This window comes from Vespula pensylvanica, chromosome 11 (assembly GCF_014466175.1).
Source record: "Vespula pensylvanica isolate Volc-1 chromosome 11, ASM1446617v1, whole genome shotgun sequence".
Lineage (NCBI taxonomy): Eukaryota > Metazoa > Arthropoda > Insecta > Hymenoptera > Vespidae > Vespula > Vespula pensylvanica.
In genome coordinates this window covers 122445-142046 of record NC_057695.1, presented here as the reverse complement: position 1 = coordinate 142046, position 19602 = coordinate 122445, and the positions used below count along the sequence as shown (strand labels likewise).

Genomic DNA, 19602 nt, shown 5'->3' with positions numbered 1-19602 from the left:
TTATATAAAGGAAAATGGTTTTCTCATAAAAATTGAGATATAGTATAACTTTAAAGGATATTAAAAAATTTAATGTTAATCTTTTATCTTAACATCTTCATATAATGTGTTTAGTATTTTATATTTAACGATAAATATAAGATATAAATATATAAGCAGAAAGATTTGCTTTTATCTTGGCTTTACTCTATTAAAAGAGTTATCTTTTTTCAAATTGACATTAATTAAATAAATAATTATTAAGAAAAAAATATTAACGTATATCATTTTTCGTACTAATTGTAAAGAAGTATTGTAGGTTATAAATTAATCTTTAATCACGTAATTATGCTTGTAAATATTAAGATATAATGATATAATATTCATAAAAAATTTCTGATCGGATATACGATAACTACGTATGAAAATTATTAAAATTAAAAAAAAAAAAAAAAGGATATATATACTGAAGGGTTGTGACAAATTACTTTTACAATGATTTATAATTTTGTTAGCATAACTATTTCTAGTTAAAAAAGCAATATCTGGTAATATGGAAAAAAAAATTCATCGTAGATCTTATTGGATCACGATGGCATATTCTTATGAATGATATGTAGTCATGTTTTTCAATTCTTAGTTTAAAAGATAATACTGTACATTATATATTGTCATCAAGCGTTTACTTAATAGCAGGCTGTATACATTTATGTAAGATAAAATAATCAAATGAGAAAATACGATAAGGAAAAATTCTGTATAAAATCAAGTGTATGATTCGATCGATTTGTATGAATTTTTAATGTCTGGGCTTATATATATTTAAGAAAATAATATTTAACGAAACTTGTATTTTTTAATATTTTTAATCAGCATTATATATTCACTATCGCGCATATATATATATATATATATAGTTAATATATTTTATACTTAGTAGTATACATGCAATATACGATTAATTTTTTTATTAACATAAAAGAGGACTTGAACAACACTTATTTATAATATTTAAACGCTATCATTATTATAATAATTATTATTATTATTATTATTATTATTATCATCATCATCATTATTATTATCGTCCAGACATACTATAACTAATTATATGGCTAAGAGGCTGCAGAATATAATTTTATGCGACGAATCAGATTTATTCGGAAATATATTCAATTAAAAAGCGCTTTGCTATATATACTTATAATTAATATTCTTGAAACATACTTGGTTGAATTTTACATTGAAGACATGGAATTTGTGCTCTTACAATTCTTGCTCTAGATATTTGTAAAGTGTCAACTTATAAAAACGTAACATTGTGCATTTACACGAGCAATTTATGTAGATACTTGCAAAATGACTGATTTGTACACCGAAGCATATGCACCGGAAGAACAAAAGGAAAAAGAAAAAAAAAACAATAGAAACTTATCAATAAGATTTTGTTAAACGAACGTTTTTACTATGTGCTAATATATATATATATATATATATATATAATATGAACACCACTAAAAGATCTGATTACGTTAATGATAGATTCTGATAATCAAATTAACATAATATGAATTTTATATAATATTATGCTTTCCTTGCAAAAAGCGGTCATAAAAAAAAAAAATACAATCTCCTGCAGATACATCGATAAAAAAAAAAAAGAAAAGAAATATTAAAATATATATTAATTGTGTACTGCAATCTCTAATGTGTTCAATAAATTATAAATAACACTATGTAAATTATATAATGTATGATTCAAAATATGTTAAACATTTTGAAGCACAAAATCTCAAATAAAAGTAAATGGTATCTATTTTCATTAAATGCTTTCTTATTATCTTTTTTTTTTTTTTTTTTTTTAATTATTATTTTTTAGTTTTAACAAAATCCCGTCTGATTTAATTTGAAGATTTCATGATTATAAAATAATCATGCATTTATATTATATTTATTAAATATATAATCTAAATAATAGAGGATTTGTTTGAAGGTTATATAAGTTTTGAGACAATGTTAAAATAAAATAATTTTGATACAAAATTGTATTATACGTACACACTGAAAAATTTTATACTCACTGTCATCAGTGGCTTAGAGATATAAACAACAAACAAAGAAGCTAGGTTCCAACGACTTTCGAATGTGATAAGTTAGTATGCCGTCGGCTTTCGAAGAGTAAGCATCGTAAATCTTTCGCTCCGTTATTATCACATTATTTAAACGATTTTTTCGATAATTTAATATTTATTTACAGATATTTAGAACATCATAATATATTCTTCTAGTTATTAATCGTTACATTATAATTATTTATAATAATTAAGTTAATGTAATTGTTTAACCAATAGAACATTAGTTTAAATATTATATGGATATCCAATATATTTAGAATATAAGCATTATTATATAATTATATTATAAACATTGATAATAAACGTAGGACAAGTTGACCGAAAAATTATTGACCACCTACTGCGTCTCAATAGCTTTGTTTATTCTTGAGAAAAAGGTGACAATACATTTGCAACAAATCTTTTGAAATAAATATATAGACAATATTAAATATTCAGAAAATATTAGAATGATTAATAATTCATAAGCTTGTACAATAATTTTGTTCCATTGAAAACATACGTTTTTTATTATCTTTTTTTTTTATTGTACAGTTATTCAATTTCCACAGCTTACAATATATTTGAATTTCGAATACTTGAGAGATATATTTTACGAACAAATGAAATATAAAGAATCGTACAATTTTTACGGATTCACAGAGAATGTATCAATATTTTTGTTTGATACTGCGTATATAACAGATTTCGTATCGAAGATAAAACTCTACAAAAACTATTGCCAACATATTTTACTCAAAAAAAAAAAAAGAAAAAAGATGAACAACAAAAAGAAAACTGACGTCAAACGCACCAACCTAATAATATTTGTAGGTAATTAATTACCGACCGGGATACGTGATGTTTCGCAAAGAAATTTTTTAATAGAAATCAGCATGAAATCTCGTATTTCACTTATGCAATCGATTCGTTTGAATTTTCGTTTACTAACACAAAAAAATATTTTACTCCTTTGCCAGTCATTAATCCGTAATCTTATTTTAATCAGTTAGATTATCTATCTTTTTTAAGAATGTTTAATAATAGTAATAATAATAATAATAATAATACTAGTAGTAGTAATTATATATATATATATGTGTGTGTGTGTATGTATACATACGTAGGTTGCGATTAAACAAACAACGATACAAATTTATTTTCACGTATAGGTCAAGATCAAGATTAGAAGTTACTTTAAATTCGCGGGTAGAGGGGAAGAGTGGGGAGAGGGGGAATGAAGGTTCCGAACTTGGCAACGTTGGAACCAGTTCGTGCCACAGTATTCGGTTAGACGCCGTACGGAGCGTTTTGTGCTTCGTGTCGTATTTCGTGATTGTCGAATTTAATTTCAAAAAAAGTCGAATGGTCGAGAACATTCGCGAATTTTCACGTTAGCTCAGTAATTCGTTTTCGTGCGTAAAGTATTTAGGCATCTTACACGTATCTCATGAAAAACGATCGGTTTTAAAAAATATTTCTATCGCACTTAATCTTCGTTCATTGTCAACTCTTTAAGTTTCACACGTGGTATCGTATCGATTTAACGAGAAGAAAAAAAGAAAGAAAAAAGGAATAAAAAAAAAAAAAAAGCGTGAAATATAACCTAGAATCGCGTAACGTCGGTTGCGAATCGATAAGGGGAGTGATATAGAAGTGACAAACGGTGTGCGTGTAACGTGCGATTTTACCAACCGTACTTTTATCGGCCGAGTCGAAGAGCGTTTTTTAGTTTCAAATTTGATCGAAAGGCGACGCGTGCGTATTTTTTTCCGAGTGTGTGAGTGTGCGTGTGTGTGAAGCAACGAGGAGACTACTGTGACGTTTCAAAGGTAGGTGCAAGTAAAAAAAGATGAATTGGAGAGAGAATATCTACAATGTACTTACAAGTAGACCAAGTTATAAGAAACGGTAACAGATGCACGTGCAGAGCGAACGAACTGATGACCAACTTTATAACAATATGGCGAATTTAATCGAATCAAATTATTTTATAAAATACTCATTATTTTTTTTTTTCCCCATTATCTACATGCTTTTTTTCTCTTTTTTCTTTTTTTTTTAAACAATCATCTGAAAAGTTTCACTTTTCATTAAATCTTAATTAACACGAATCTCTGTTAAAACTAATATGTGATATAGAAATAAGAAAGTGTTGACTCCTGAAATTGAATCGTAATGTAGAGTCACATAAAGATAAGATTCACGTTGCGAATAACATAACATAACCACGCGTGCGAGACAAATGATATAGTCACACAAACATGATTTGAGCTATGACAATAATATGACCATCCGTTGTACGATATTTATCATGATTATTCGCAGAAATAACATTGATTGTCTCAATATTTTCAGACGATCAAAATTCCCCCCACCCTTCTAAAAATAGAGACAAAAAAATTACCAAAAGTATATTCTTGAAACCAATTTATTTATATTATTATTTCAACAAACGTTACAACTCGTACACGATTAGACTATGTAATACATAAAAATAGAAAATATAAGATAAAAAAGATGAAATAACATCGAATCCTATTATGCGATCCTTAATTATACAAGGTGGGCCAACATTTTTTAAATGATTTTAAAAATCAATTACTCTTTTTCACATTTTAAATTTTCAAAATAATTTTACAAGTTAAGCTTGTAGTTTTACAATTTGAAAAAGAGAAAGAAAAAATTGAAAGAAATTAGCTCGAGCAGTTTCTTAAATCTAATTTTTTAAAATAACCTAGTAACTTTTGACCCATTTAGAAACTTTTAATCCATCTAGGAACTTACTTGAGCCGCTATGTATATTTCAAGATCCTTGATAAAATTATTGAGAGAGAATTTGATATCAAAAAAAGAAAGGAATAGAGAGAGAAAGAAAAAATAGATGGAAAAATTATAAAAATGAATTTTTAGTATCGCGAAAGGAGATGAGGATGATACATACAGCCGTGGGGGTAGGATCAAAGGGAATACTCGCGAGAGTACATTGATAAGGTGAAAGTAAGATTGGAAAGTAATTTTTAAACGCCAGTCATCTTGCTGTCTAGTAATGCTGGTTGTTTGGCAAGGAGCCCGCCGTTGCCTGAGTTGCAGCGGGCAGCTCACCAATCAAGGCTGCCAACTAGGCCAGCAACGTCATCATTGTGGGCCAATCGCGGACAAGCTCGATCGGTATCAACTCGTCGATACCCGGTGAGTAGAGTTAGTTATTTCTGCTTGATCATATTTATATCAGAGATCATAATCATATTCGTATTGGTATAACGACGATCTAAAATCAGTTGAGATCGATCAAATGAACAAAAAGTGAAATTTACGAGGAAAGAAGATTTACAGAAAAGGAAAAAGTAGAAAGAATTTTATTTAAAACGTTGCGTTTATTTTCATGAAAACAAAAGAAAAAAAGAAAAAATTATGAAATCGAAGTCGATGATTCTAACCTAATTATTAATTAATATAATATCGTAATGTACAATACTACGAAATTATCAATTCTTCAAATGTGCATCTTATTCTTTGAATTATTTATTTGTTTATTTATTTTTGTTTTATATCGTAAGCGTGCAAGAACGAAGGGGTTGTATTTGTATATTTCATGTCAATGTACTACAAGAGGTCGGCCGATTCTTCTTGTCACTTATTGACCCTAGCTGATTGATCTCCGTTCAAATCTCTATCGTGGAAAAGTTTTCGCGGTCATTTAAGGCCGTCGTTCATGGTCCGTCGACCCGTATCTTTAGACACGACGTATTTGCAATATGCTCTAATAAGTCACGAGATTTATCTTCTCTTCGATAATATATTAATTTAGAAAGAAGGAGACTGAGATTTCCAACATTTTTTATCTATTTTTTTAATACATTTTTTCTCTCATTTTTTTTTTTTTTTTTTTTTTTTTTTTTTTTTTTTTTTTTTTTTTTATATAAATTTTTCCTATTAAGTATATATACAAGACAGATATTTTATATACAGAGAGAGAGAGAGAGAGAGAGAGAGAGATAATATTCATTTAATCATTTTCGTATCGTAAAGAGGTGAAGAATAATTGTGAACCACTGTTCAAGTGATAGACCAATTGCTTTGCAGCAATGTATCACGTGATCGTACACATTGCTTTATTGCTTGATGTAATAAAGTAGCGCCGAATCTAACGCTCAAATTTCAACTGATTATAATAAAAAGATCAAAAATGTCAAATTTTAATGAGAGAAATGAGAGGAGAGAAAGAGAAAATAAATAAATTCTTTGGAAATTTACTAGCGTTTATTGCGGAGTATGTTTAATATCTTGAGAGAGAGAGTGAGAGAGAGAGAGAGAGAGAGAGAGAGAGAGAGAGAGAGAGAGAGAGAGAGAGAGAGAGAGAGAGAGAGAGGGATATTGAACAAAATTCAAACATCAGGATGACGGAAAAAAATAAAAATTCTCACATCACGCCACTATCATGGCTCCGATATCGCAAGAGAGTACAATTTCCACTTCCATATCTATTTGTTATTTCTCTTTTTTTTTCTCTTTTCTTTTCTTTTCTTTTCTTTTTTTTTGTCCTTTTTTTCGTTCTTTTTTTTCTTCTTTATCATGATGAAATGAAATGTCGAAAAGAAAAATTCGCAAGAGCAGACGATTCTAGGTACGTTATATCGGTTCGTACAACAAGAGAGCGATAGAGATAGAGATAGAGAAGATAGAGTTACCATATGATAACATTCAATAAATGACAACCCGGTTCGATTATCAAGCGAATGAAAATAAAGATGAATAAGAAAGTGAAATCATTGGTTTGATCAACGGAGAGAAGAAACGAACTTCATATTTGTGTTCGAGCGTAACGACACACGCTGTTTAATGTCATCAAAAAAAATCGTCGCACGGTTCACGGTCGATCGTGTAAAACCCGCTTTGCTTCGAGTCACTTCGTCAGTCGGCGAACGGACGCAGAAGCGTCCACATCTGTTTTTATTTGTTGTTCGATTTTTTGCTTGTGTATATTCATTGTGCATATTTATACATAAATATATATAAATATATATATATATAAAAGGAGAGTATCTATAGTTTCGTGTGTGTATGTGTGTGTGTGTGTGCGTGCGTGCGTGTATGTATGTTTCAGTTTTATTCCTTTTTTTCGTTTCCTTTTTCTCATTCTTTTTGATTGAAACCAGTTTTTCGTAATTATTCTCTCGACTTTCCAAACGTTTTTCAATTTTTATATTTATTTAACGAAATTTTATTTCAAGTGTATCGATTCTTTCTCTCTCGACGATTATTGTTATTATTTCTTTCTTTTTTCTTTTTTCTCCCGACTTTTATTGTTTCTTACTTTTTTTTTTTTTTCTTTCTTTCTTTCTTTTAAGAAATTTGATATACAAAGAGACGTATCATTTAACAGCGAAATAAATTCTATCTACGAATCGTAAGATATTTCGATACGTTTGACAACAATCTTCGTCGTGCTTCGTACCTACGGTTTGAGGTTAACTTCCGAGTGATAACTGCGAGAATCAAGGTAGAAGTGTTTTCATTTTTCTTTCATTCTTTTATTTTTCTAAGTTGGTAAATAGTCGAAAGAATAGAGTGTGGTATATAGATTAAGTGTAAGGAAAGTGTTGTTAATTGTGTATATGTGTGTGTGTGTGTGTGTGCGTGCGCGCGTACGTGCGTGTACATTCGTATATATTTCGACGTGAAAAAAATATTACAATTATTGCTTCTACGGTAGTGAAATAGTGTCGAGGTGAAGGACATCGCGAAAAGAGAACGAAGGTCTTTCGTTCGAACGGTATGTATCGCATACTTTGTTGAAACGAGAAGGAAGTAGTAACATGCGTTTCTATATATATGTCCGTGCATGCGTATGTCCATGCGTATAACGTTGGAAAACAATCATGGTCATTTTTTTAATCGTCTAAATAAAAATTCTTTCATTTATTTACAACAAATTGAAAAAATGTGCGACTATTCTTTGCACATTGTTAAATATTGATTTTGAGGTTAGCTACACTGAGGCTACACTGAGCATTAAAAACAATCGTTCTTCACGTTCGTACATATCCTTCGTAAATTTTCTCGAAACGTAAAAAAAAGATGTGTTTTATATTTTTTCTTGTTACAGTAGTGGTAATCATGAGGAGTATGCGCGACGCGAACACGAACTATAGTCGTTCGAAAACTGCATCGATTTCTATTGTTGTCGATCGATGTTATTTCATAAACGTTCTTACATACATATATACGTACATACACACGTTCTTTTGTAATATGATCTAAGAAAACGTATGTCGATCTGTAGATAGTGAATGGAATTTCAAATTTAAGACGTAGTTTACCTTTAGTTACGAAACTTTTGATAGATTAATTTTTTTCTTTTCCTTTTTTTCTTTCTTTCTTTCTTTCTTTCTTCGTTTTGTTTGTTTTTTTTTTTTTCCCCTATATAATAAAAATACGAAATAACGTTCGTATATAATTTTTCATAACGGTAATTAAGTAATTTTCTTATTAAAATATGTCTGAATCAATACAATTGTTTATGTAAAAACATTTCGACTAAATTTAATAACAAGATATTTTCATTAATTAATAAATGAAATATTTCGAAAAAGATATAATATATATGTATATATTCGTAATGGCTGCTACGAGACGATGGGATGATTCGGCGAGTTGGCACGTGGTTATTCTCGGTTATCTTCGGGATTATACGGACGTATTCGTTGTCTGGCAGCTAGCCCTGTTGCACGTGTCGTACTCTCAACAAACCAGTTTGTTCCGGGTCGTCGACGAGTATAGGTCGGATAGAGTTGTTTTGTCGTCGATGAACGAGAATAAATAATGATTTCGCGAAAATAATTCTGTAAAGTTGATATTATTAATTAATTGGAAATTTTTAATCAAATATGAGTTGTTTTACGTCTCTGAGTAGTATTAAAAAATAATCTCAGTTAAATTAATCGTTTTGTTAGATTATATGTTGAATATATACATATACATACGTACACGCATATATATGTATATATGTATATATATATATATGACGTGTGTATGTATATGTATATATACATATATGTATAACGGAAAGATTAGTATTAATGATTTTTTTTCAAGATGGCGTTTTAAAAAATACTATAAAAAATTGCGGCAATTTTGAATATAAAAAAGTTCATATTTTAAATTATTATTTACGTTCAGATATAATATCGATAATATATATGACGAAAACGAAGTTGAAATTATACAATAATAATTGTTATGTTTATAAATAATTTATATCGTACAATGATATCGGACATTAACAATTTTTTAACAAATGCTATCGAAAAATATCACGATATATGTAACTTTGTTCATTGTTGTACTGAGATATATATGTACGATGTATATATGTATGTATCTTATTCAGAGAAGAGAAGGTCTTTTAAGATGAGGGGAGGTGGAATGGGAGAGGGGAGGGGAGAAAGATGGTGATAGAAAGAGTGGGAGAGGAGAGCAGGTTTTGGTTAGGAAGAGAGGGCAAAAGAGAGTCAGTCTCAACTTGTTGGTACATGGTTACACTCTCGGGAACAGTCATTTATGTATTACGGATACGTCTCGTGCTAGTGCTGTGTTACGTTTTCATTTCTTTTTACAACGCGCTTAACGATTGAATAGAATTTTCTTTATCCAATCAAACGATCGATATATATACATCTCTTCGTCTATAAATCATTTTTACGAAATATTTTTATTGATTTTCTTTTTTCTTTGCTTTTTTTGAGGGGGGTTTTTTATTGATTTTTTTTTTTTTTTTTTTTTTTTTTTTTTTTTTTTTTTTTTTTTTTTTTTGGAAAGATTTTTTTAATAGGTTAGATTTTTATCTTGTTCTTGTTTTCTCGGTCTTCGTGTTTAAAAATATAAAAATAAAAAAAAAAACAGAAGTGTTGTAGTGAATAAGTGGGAAAAAGAAAGAAAAAGAAAAAGAAAAAGGACAAGAAAGACGGAAAGAAAAAAGTGTAATTTCAAATCGTAAATTGCCACACGTAAAAGGCATTTTCCGATTGGTCGATTTATTCCAGGTACGTTCGAATTCAATTTCGTCGTCTTCCCTCCCTCTTCTCATTGGCTCCTTATCACGTGTTCTAGTCGATTCGTAACTCATAATTTTCGATCGATCACATCTTGGTTTTTCCCTCTTTAACGTTTAGATTAAATATTTCTACGGATTTTTCTAATCTTGTATTCTTTTTTTATTTAATTTTTTATTTACTTTTTATTTTTCATTCTTTTTTCTTTCTTCACTGTTATGGTAAATATGCGATAATATTAATTAATAATTACTTATGTTATCGAATATCGAATATCTTTGAGATTATTTTAAATCTTTCTCTCTCTGTCTATTTTATATATTCTTCTTATCATTTATCAAGTTGTATAAAAAAAAAACAGTCAAGTAAATTTGTCATTTCATAATTATCGGCAAGACTTTTAAATCTTGAAATACTCTTTGAATTAAGACGAGTAGAGACTTTCGTCATTTCGAAGTACAAATATCAAAGCTATGTAAGTACCTACGTCTTTCTCTTTTCGGTGGACTTATGTAATATCTACGACGTCGTTCGCGTTTCGCGCGATGACCCGTCATACGTCAATTCGATGCTAATCGCGCGATTAAACGTATTTATTTGAATTTTGAACAGTGATACGCCGAATCGGATTGGTCCTTTACGTTCATTATTTAAAATGATCAATATTTGATCTTTTCTTTTCTTTTTTGTATTGGGAATATCTGTAGAAAAGAAAACAAAAAATTTTATTTCTCCTTTTGCCTTTTTAAGAGATTGAACCTACGTTGAACATTACAACGTGTATTGAATTAATTTAACCCTCCATCATTTCAATGTAACTTCATCCGTAGGTCGGTAGTCAACATCGTTGAAAGTATACTTAATCAAACGGATATTATATATATATATATATATGTATGTATGTATGTATGTATGTATGTATGTATGTATGTATGTATGTATGTATGTATGTATGTATGTATAGGTTATATCGCGTAGCTATTATTATTTTTATTTACACCGTATAAAAATCAAGTCGAATTTTTGTAAATAAAAGAATTCCTCTGCTCAATGGTTCTTCTTTCATTCTTTTTTTTATTTCAAGAAGTATAATTCAAGACTGTATAAAAATAAATTTGTAAGAGCATATATATATATATATATAAATCATTGGACCAATCGAAATACAACAATTCTTTGTTAACATGTTAACATAGATTTAGCGCGGCAATGTCACAATTGAAAACCTGCCAAAATTGATTTTAAACAGTTACAGGGACGGCGAACGTTATTATTAGATTTAGATGTTAGATAGTAGGTAGGCAAACATATTTTTCAATAAAAACTTTCGTCACTTTTCTTACTTTCTCTAATCAACCAATTATCTTTTTGTGGAACATATTTCTTTCTTTTTTTTTTTTTTTTGTACCAATAATAGTCATTTATTAATATTCGCCATTCTGATCGGTGTGTTCGCAAAATAAAATTGATTTTATAGAATGGTTTCTGGGAAAGAGGGAAAAAAAAAATAGAGAGAGAAAAAAACATTTTCAACGTTTCTTCGAATACACACGATGCTGGATAAAATTAGCTTAGAAAAAATCATTGAGGTCGTTGAAAATTTTTTTCGTCCTTATCCAAGACCGCATCGAAACGAATGTTATAAGAAAGAAAAAAAAAGTTAGGTTAAAACGTTCATTCAATTTTAACGCGTTATCGATAAATAAGATATACATATTTTATGATAATTATTTAAGATAAGAAAAAATTTAGTATCGTTGTTGTAAGCATTTAATAATTAATCGATCAATCAGCTCGTATAGTTTAAAAAAGAGAAAGATATCGTAATTATAAAAATTACATTATGTTGATCATGATTTTATTTCGACATTTGATTGAAAGAATTTTGCAAACGTAAGAATTTTATATATATATATATTCTTTTTTGTGTGTAATTAGCTGGATATAAATCTCGTATAAATATCTACCAGAGGTTATAAACGATTCAGAGAAAGCGGATACGACGCGGACGTGCCTCCAACGTAGAATCATTTTGATTGGTCGATTTTGTGGGCGTCGTACGCAAGACGTTCCGTGATTGGCTCGACTAGTTATCGGACGAGAGGCTCGGCTTGTAGGGGTTCTCAATATTGCGAGAGGCACTCGTGTTACATTAAACATGTTGCGTTAATTTCTTCGAATCTTGCGTCACATTTTCCATTCGAAAATTATAATTATTTTGACTCTCTTTTTTTCTCTCTTTCTTTCTCTTTCCCTCTGTAGCTATGTATTAGTAAACATTTATAGTTGGTTAGTTTCAAATATCAATGAAAAGCATTAAAAATATATATTTCAAATACATACATCTTCGCACTCATTTTTTATATAAGAAAATTTTGTTGAGAGGATTAATTCTTTCTTTCTTTTTTTTTAATTCTTGATTTTATGGAATTTGATGTTTTATTAACTTTCGCTATATATTTTCTCTTTTATTTTAACTCTTAATTTTTTTTTTCTTTTGTTACAGATTGACGACCTATCGCGATGTGGCAAAAATTACTGAGTATGTATTAGACAATACGCTTTCATTTGTTTATTTATTTTTTATTTATTTATTTTTGTCTGCTCATTGTTTTCTACAGAAAGGAGATATTTAGAAAAATTGCGATAGTCTTTTTTGTTCCTTTTCTTTTTTACATTTGGACGATTCCTACTCGTTGTTAAATTTCTTATTACTTTCTTAACAAAATCGTTATCTACTTATCAAAGTATTTATGTACATTCGTAAGAATATTCATTATCATCATGCTTCTCTTCCCTACAATAAGTGATGATAACGCTATTTATAATGATCATAGATTAATCGTGTACACATTATTCTCAATGTCAAGGATTTTGTTCTACACGTGACTACTCACGCATACATGCGGAAGTTATTGGATATTTTATTATTCATTTTATTCCGAGGTTTGCTTAGATGTGTTTTACCTTACGAATCGAAGTAATAATAATTCGTTCATATCTATGTTTTCTTCATTGATAAAAATGATAGAATTCAATTAATTATGTCTATAATTCATATAACCAAAAAAAAAAGAAAAGGAGATATCGAAAAATTTTATAATCATTCATTTTCTTAATTTTCGAGTTAATTTTCAAACATTTTCTCTCTCTCTCTTTTTTTTTTTTGTTTCTTTTTCTTCTTAATTTGAGAACCATCAATCGATTGAATCCCTTTAATGGAGGACATATACTACGTATGATTTGTTCGACAATTTTAACAAGGTACTCGTTCGATCTATGATTGGTCATTGTGACGTTTGACGTCAGAGTATTTAATGAAATAATCGCTGACTCGTTGATTTAGGTTTTATTATACTGTCTTCTTCCTATTATATGTTAGATGTAGATTGGATTCTGTCTCATCTGCCTATGGTGATTATTAACAAATTGATTGTTTTAATTATCTATTATTATTATTATTATGATTATTATCTTACATCGAACAATAATTTTCACATATCGCAAACATAACCTAAAGAACTTTGGTATGTTAGATATTTTGATAACATTATTGATTTTGACTCATGAAATTATTTGTAAATTTATTCGAAGATCCTTTCAATCACATCGAGTTTAAAATTAGCGCCAGATTAGTGATGACACATAGTAGACTTTGCTTACGCATCGGTCATCACGTATACCACCTTTCTTTCGGAAGGTATTTGACATGGCTTACGTGCTATATTGCACACGTTAGTCTCCTCGCTAGTCGGAGATTGCATTTTTATTGTCTTAATTAAAATATTTATTTAATTAATATATATATATATCTTTATGTGCATGAATATATATATATATTATTAATAAAAAATATATATATTTATTAAATAAATAATATAAAAAAATATTACTATTATTAGTAATTAAAATATTATTTATCGTATATATGATTCATATTAGAGTAAATTGAAGTCGATTAGGTCGGACAAACTTTAGATGAGTTAATTTAAACCTAAAGAAAAATATGTTGAATGAGTTGACTGTTCGAATTCAATTAATCATTGCAATCTTCATCCAAGGCCAAAGTCAAAATCGTCGATCAATAAAATAGAATACAAACTCGTGCGTCTGTTGTGTCAACCTCGAAAAGAGGAGACAAAATTATTGAGCCGGTTGGCAATGCAAATGAGACAATTAGCGTTTTGTAAAAGAGTCATCGAATAAAAATATCCTTCCTATTTCTTTTCTCACTTGCAAATTTATTGTTAATCTAATATCTTAGCACGCTTTCTTTTGTTTCTGTCAAGAATGATAAAACTGTTGGTAGGTATCTGAAAAAAAAATCTATTTTATCGATCGTCGGTAATGGTCGATAAGTTATCAAGAGTCACGTTTATTTTATAGTAGTGTTTCATAAACTCTTCAGGTGGCGACACTCTTACATTCTACGTGTCAAAGTTAAAAAGAAAATATTCTAGAATAAAATCGTTACCTCATTCGAATTCTTCGTTTATCTTATTTTATATATATACATATATATATGATTTATAATAACAAAATAATCAAGGGAAGCGTAAAGTTCGGCTGATAGGATTTATTTCAATTTTGTCACGTCTTTTAATTATCTACTTAAAAGAGGAAAGGAAAGAAAAGGAATTCGATAATAGATAAAAAAATAAAACAGTTGGTTTTTTTTTGTCACGCATTTTACATCGTAAAAAGGAGATAAATAATGACGATTACTGTTATCATCGTAAAGTATCGTTAAATACGTTGTAACGTGACGTCAATGAAACTTTATAGACGTCAAACGTGCGAATCACGTTTTCATAGATATTATTACTTTGCATTTATACACATATAATGGTGAGATTAGGTAAGAGAAAGAAATGACGATTCTGCGATATGTTGCATGAAAACATTCGAGATGTCTGATGACGATTAGTTCGAAGGAAGTTAACGAAGATCTACGGAAAAGCACGAAAATTTACGAGAATATACGTTATCGACGCGTGTAATCGTATTTTTCCTTCTTTTTCTCTCTTTATAGTTCGTGAATGTGAACAAAGGACAGAGATAGCTTGCGTCGTGGACTTCGATATGTCGTCTTCTTCTTTCTTTTGGATTGACTCGTGCTAATCTGTCGCAATTATATGCAACCATTACATAACTTTATTCCTCTTTTGGTATTTCACACGTTATATCGTTCTATTATCATTTTTATTTTTTTTATTTCTTTTTTATTTATATTACATTTTTTAACGCACATATCACGAACGTATATCTCTTTTTAATTTTTTAATTTTATTATTTTTTTTCTTTCTTTTTTTTTTTGTTATTTTTGATCTATGTTTATCTCTATCGGAATTTTTTCTTTTTTTTTTCTCCGATCTTTTATTTTTTCCTTTCCTATTTCCTGTTTAATATCAACGAGTGTAAATGCAAAATGAGTTCGATGAGTTTCTATTTTAAAGTGATATTGATAAATGTGAAGAACTTAACTAATCAAGGACTCTTTGATTTATAACATCTGATATTATCGACCGTCGATAATGCGATAGATTCCTTTTATCCACTCTTTTTTTTTTTATTTATATTTATTTTCTACGATTATGAAAGTATTTCAATCATTATATTTTCTTTATAATATTACTGATTATGGATTGATGAATATTCATCTTTTCGTAGTTTTTAATTGTCTTTTTTTAATTATTTCGGAAAAAACCAAGTGTGATAATTTCTCTCTATCTCTCTCTTTCTATCTTTAATCGTATAATAGCACCTGTTGCATTTTTGCATCTTCAATAACAGCTGTATATTAGTGATAGACAGAGAGAGAGAGAGAGAGAGAGAGAGAGAGAGAGAGAGAGAGAGAGAGAGAGAGACTTGGTAGATAAATTGCACATTCTTGAATTACTTAATGGCACGTTCGTTATGCATCCGATAATTAATACGTCCATCTTTGATAAGAGAATTTTAAGCAGTAGTCGATTCTTAAAAAAAAAAAAAAAAGGAAAAAAAGTGTAACTTTCCTTTCGTTATTTATTTGCGATATGACACGCGTCGATATTTTGTTTATAAAAAAAAAAAAAAAAAAAAAAAAAAAAAAAAAAAAAAAAAAAAAAAAAAAAAAAAAAAAAAAAAAAATGCAAAAGATTCCGTTCCTCTTTTTCTTTCTTTATATTCGTTTTTCATTTTTCGTTAATCGAAATTATTCGTTAGATTGTGCAAATAATAATATTAAATTTTTTTTTCTTTATTTCTTTCTTTCCTTTTATCTCTTCTTTCATTACTATTATTTATTTATTTATTTATTTATTTATTTATTTATTTATTTATTTATCCATCTATTTCTTTTTAAATAAGTCGATTAGCAAACAAAGAAATACTACGTGCATATATGTGCGCGAGTGTGTGCCTATATCTATTACAAATATATTTATCTAAGTTTTTCGTTTTTCCTTTTTCGTTTGTTCTAAAAAAATAACAACTGAATCCCACGATTGTTTGAATGATATGAAGGAAGAGATCGTTATAGTTCGTCCAATCAAAGCGGAAGAAATTGCACGTTGCATTATGATTATTGCGCCCTTTACTATTAACGTTATACGAGTTACTAGGACAAAAAGAAATGAAGATTATCGTTTTACCAACCATCATTTCATTGACTATTTTTAGCTAGATATAGGCCATGCCACTCTCTCTCTCTCTTTCCTTCTTTGTTTATTAGAATTATTAAAAAATATATTTATATGCTATTCATTAACTCTCTCTCTCTCTTTCTCTCTCTCTCTCTCTCTCATTATTTATTTATCGATTTATCGATCTATTTATCTTTTTTTATTCGTCCTTGTCCTATCGGTCGTTGACGTCGTAAACGCGTGTGCAAAAGAAAACGATAACTATTGGCTCGTTTCTCTTATCATAGATGAATTCAAATATAGCGGGGGTATATAGAGTAGTTACGTTGAGCCAATCAAAACCGGTGATAAACGGAGGCTCGGCTCGCGGCGCGCGGAGTACGCGAGCAATGACGTAATCGAGTTTATAAACCAATCGCGCGCACACTCATGCCGAGTCAGTCAGTAGTCGCACGTCCTCGGTAACGAACGCGTCCCGTTACTCTCTCTCTCTTTCTCTCTCTTTTCCTCTCTTCTTCTTCTTTTTTCTTTTTTTCCTTTACTTATATTTATTTATTAAATATATTCACGACTACAGCTTCGGACGGTAAAAGCAATCAAGAACAGTTTCTTTTTGTCTTTCTCTTTCTTTTTCTTCTCTCTCTCTCTCTCTCTCTCTCTCTCTCTCTCTCTCTCTCTCTCTCTCTCTCTCTCTCTCTCTCTCTCTCTCTCTCTCTCTCTCTCTCTCTCTCTCTCTCTCTCTCTCTCTCTCTCTCTCTCTCTTTCCATTTTTTTAACAACAAAATTTTATTTATACGAGGAAACAATTTTTTTTTATTTGTAATTAATATTGATTTTAGAGGTTCAAGTTGATTGAAAATATATAGTAAATATTTGTCGTGAAGGTGAAAGAGAAATAGAGAGAAAGAGAGAGAGAGAGAAAGAGAAAAGGAGAGAGAGAGAGAGAGAGAGAGAGAGAGAGAGAGAGAGAAAACGAAAATGTTTTGAGAAACATTTTTGATTTTGTCTCTATCATTTCTCAGTGGTTTTTAATCTCTCTTTATTATTTATACTTCTTTCTTGTTATTATTATTCTTTCCATCATCGTCATCATCGTCGTCATCGTCATCGTCATCGTCATCGTCATCGTCATTATTATTATTATTATTATTATTATTATTATTATTATTATTATTATTATTATTATTATTATTATTACTATTATTATTATCTTTTCTTTTTTATTAAATAGCTGTAAGATCGTGAAGGAGAAGTTTGGTATCATTGAAAAAAGAAAACTTTCAATGATTTAGACGAACCCTTGATCGTACGTAAGTATTGAGGGGTTATCGTCGGCCATCTTATTTTTCAAAGAAAAATTACGTGAGTGGGAAAGAAAGAGAATAAAAAAAAATGAAATGAGAGAAAGAGAGACGAAGTGTTTTATGTTTAAAGTATCGTACATAGAAAAAGTGTCTTGTGTTTGATCAACAAAAGTTTCTCTCGTTTTCGTTCCGTTAATATCGTATTGGCCAATCGAAATTTGTCGCGCAAATTGAAAAGTTGGATTTCAGTGAGTTCGTTCGATCGCTTAGAAGCGTCCATTTTGAAATATTTTGCATGTAGATAAATTTTTTCTTTTCTTTTTTCTTTTTTTCTCGTAATCTGCTTTTTAATCTTTTTTTCCTCGTGGAATAGTTGAGTGAACCATCGCCATTGTGTTTTCACACGACTTCTCTTGTATACATATATACATACATACATATGTACATATGTATAATCGTCTCGTCGATGTAATATAGAGAACAATTGAAAATAACAAACAAAGAAAAAAGAAAAAGAGAAAAAGAATAAAAAAGGCGTCAGAAAACTTATGATCTTGCTTCTCATAATGTTGCTTTTTCTTGTCGGCGGCCATGCGATAAGCGTTTCCTTGCAATTAAGGAATACCATAATCAGGGTCGAAGAATACGACAACGACAACGCAACGGAGAAGCGAGGAGGTCCATCAAGGTCAACGCCAAACGTTACGTCGCACCTTCTCGTTCAGATATTAAAGTAGCGTTCACGAGTAGTGTCAGAGCGTACTACTGGATACTACTACTACTACTACTACTATTACTACTACTACTACTACTACTACTACTACTACTACTATTATTACTACTACTACGATCACTGATATTACTACTGATACTAATACCATTAAAGTGTATTAGACGTAACCGTGTAATATCGTCGTAGATTGGGCGATCGAGATTCCGTTTCATCATTTTTATCATTCTCTTTATCGTTGTTTCCCGTTAGATCGAAATAATTCATTTCGAGAGAAATAATCTTGTTATTATAGTATTCCATAGTAGACACACCTTTTTCTCTTTGAAGGATCTATTAATCTTTTTTTATTCTCTTTTTTTTTTCTTTTTTCTTTCTTTTTTCAGTCTCCATTCGTATCATAGATTAGATACTACAGTATGGGCTAAAAGTAAAGTAAAAATAAAAAATAAAAAAAAAAAGAGAGAGAGAGAGAGAGAGGAAGGGAAATAAGAAAAAATAGATTGTAGCACTTTCTTTGGAGCATTTTTTAAACGGTTTGAAGGCAACAAATTTTTAGCCGGGTCAAAAGAAGCTTCTAAGTGAAAAACAATATTATTATATCGTTTCAGAGTCGACACACCTTTTTCTCTTTGAAGAATATATTAATTTTTTTTTTTTTTTTTTATAGAAGTCTTCGTTTGTATAAAATACAGGGTGAAGCAAAAGTAAAAGAGAAGAAATGGAAGAAAAGATGGAATCAAAAAGTTGTTGACCGAGTCGAGAAAGATTAAAAAAAATAAAGATTAATCTTTTTTC

At 29.4% G+C, this 19602-nt stretch overlaps 1 protein-coding gene across 12 annotated transcripts in view; it reads left to right on the top strand.

Annotated features, from left to right (window-relative positions):
* Positions 1-3372: 3372 nt before the first annotated feature.
* The window catches only part of LOC122633142 (trehalase), a 37551-nt gene continuing 21321 nt past the window's right edge, over positions 3373-19602 (top strand). For 2 of the 12 annotated variants that reach the window (XM_043820700.1, XM_043820709.1), the window contains exons 1-3: positions 3373-3925; positions 5141-5285; positions 12654-12689. In XM_043820700.1, coding sequence (XP_043676635.1) covers positions 5143-5285; positions 12654-12689 — 179 coding nt within the window. In that variant the 5' untranslated portion in view covers positions 3373-3925; positions 5141-5142. Of the gene's footprint in view, positions 3926-5140; positions 5286-7426; positions 7870-10003; positions 10139-12653; positions 12690-17184; positions 17232-18008; positions 18081-19602 lie in introns of those variants that run through there. The other 10 variants (XM_043820704.1, XM_043820702.1, XM_043820711.1 and 7 more) reach the window with 8 other exon arrangements.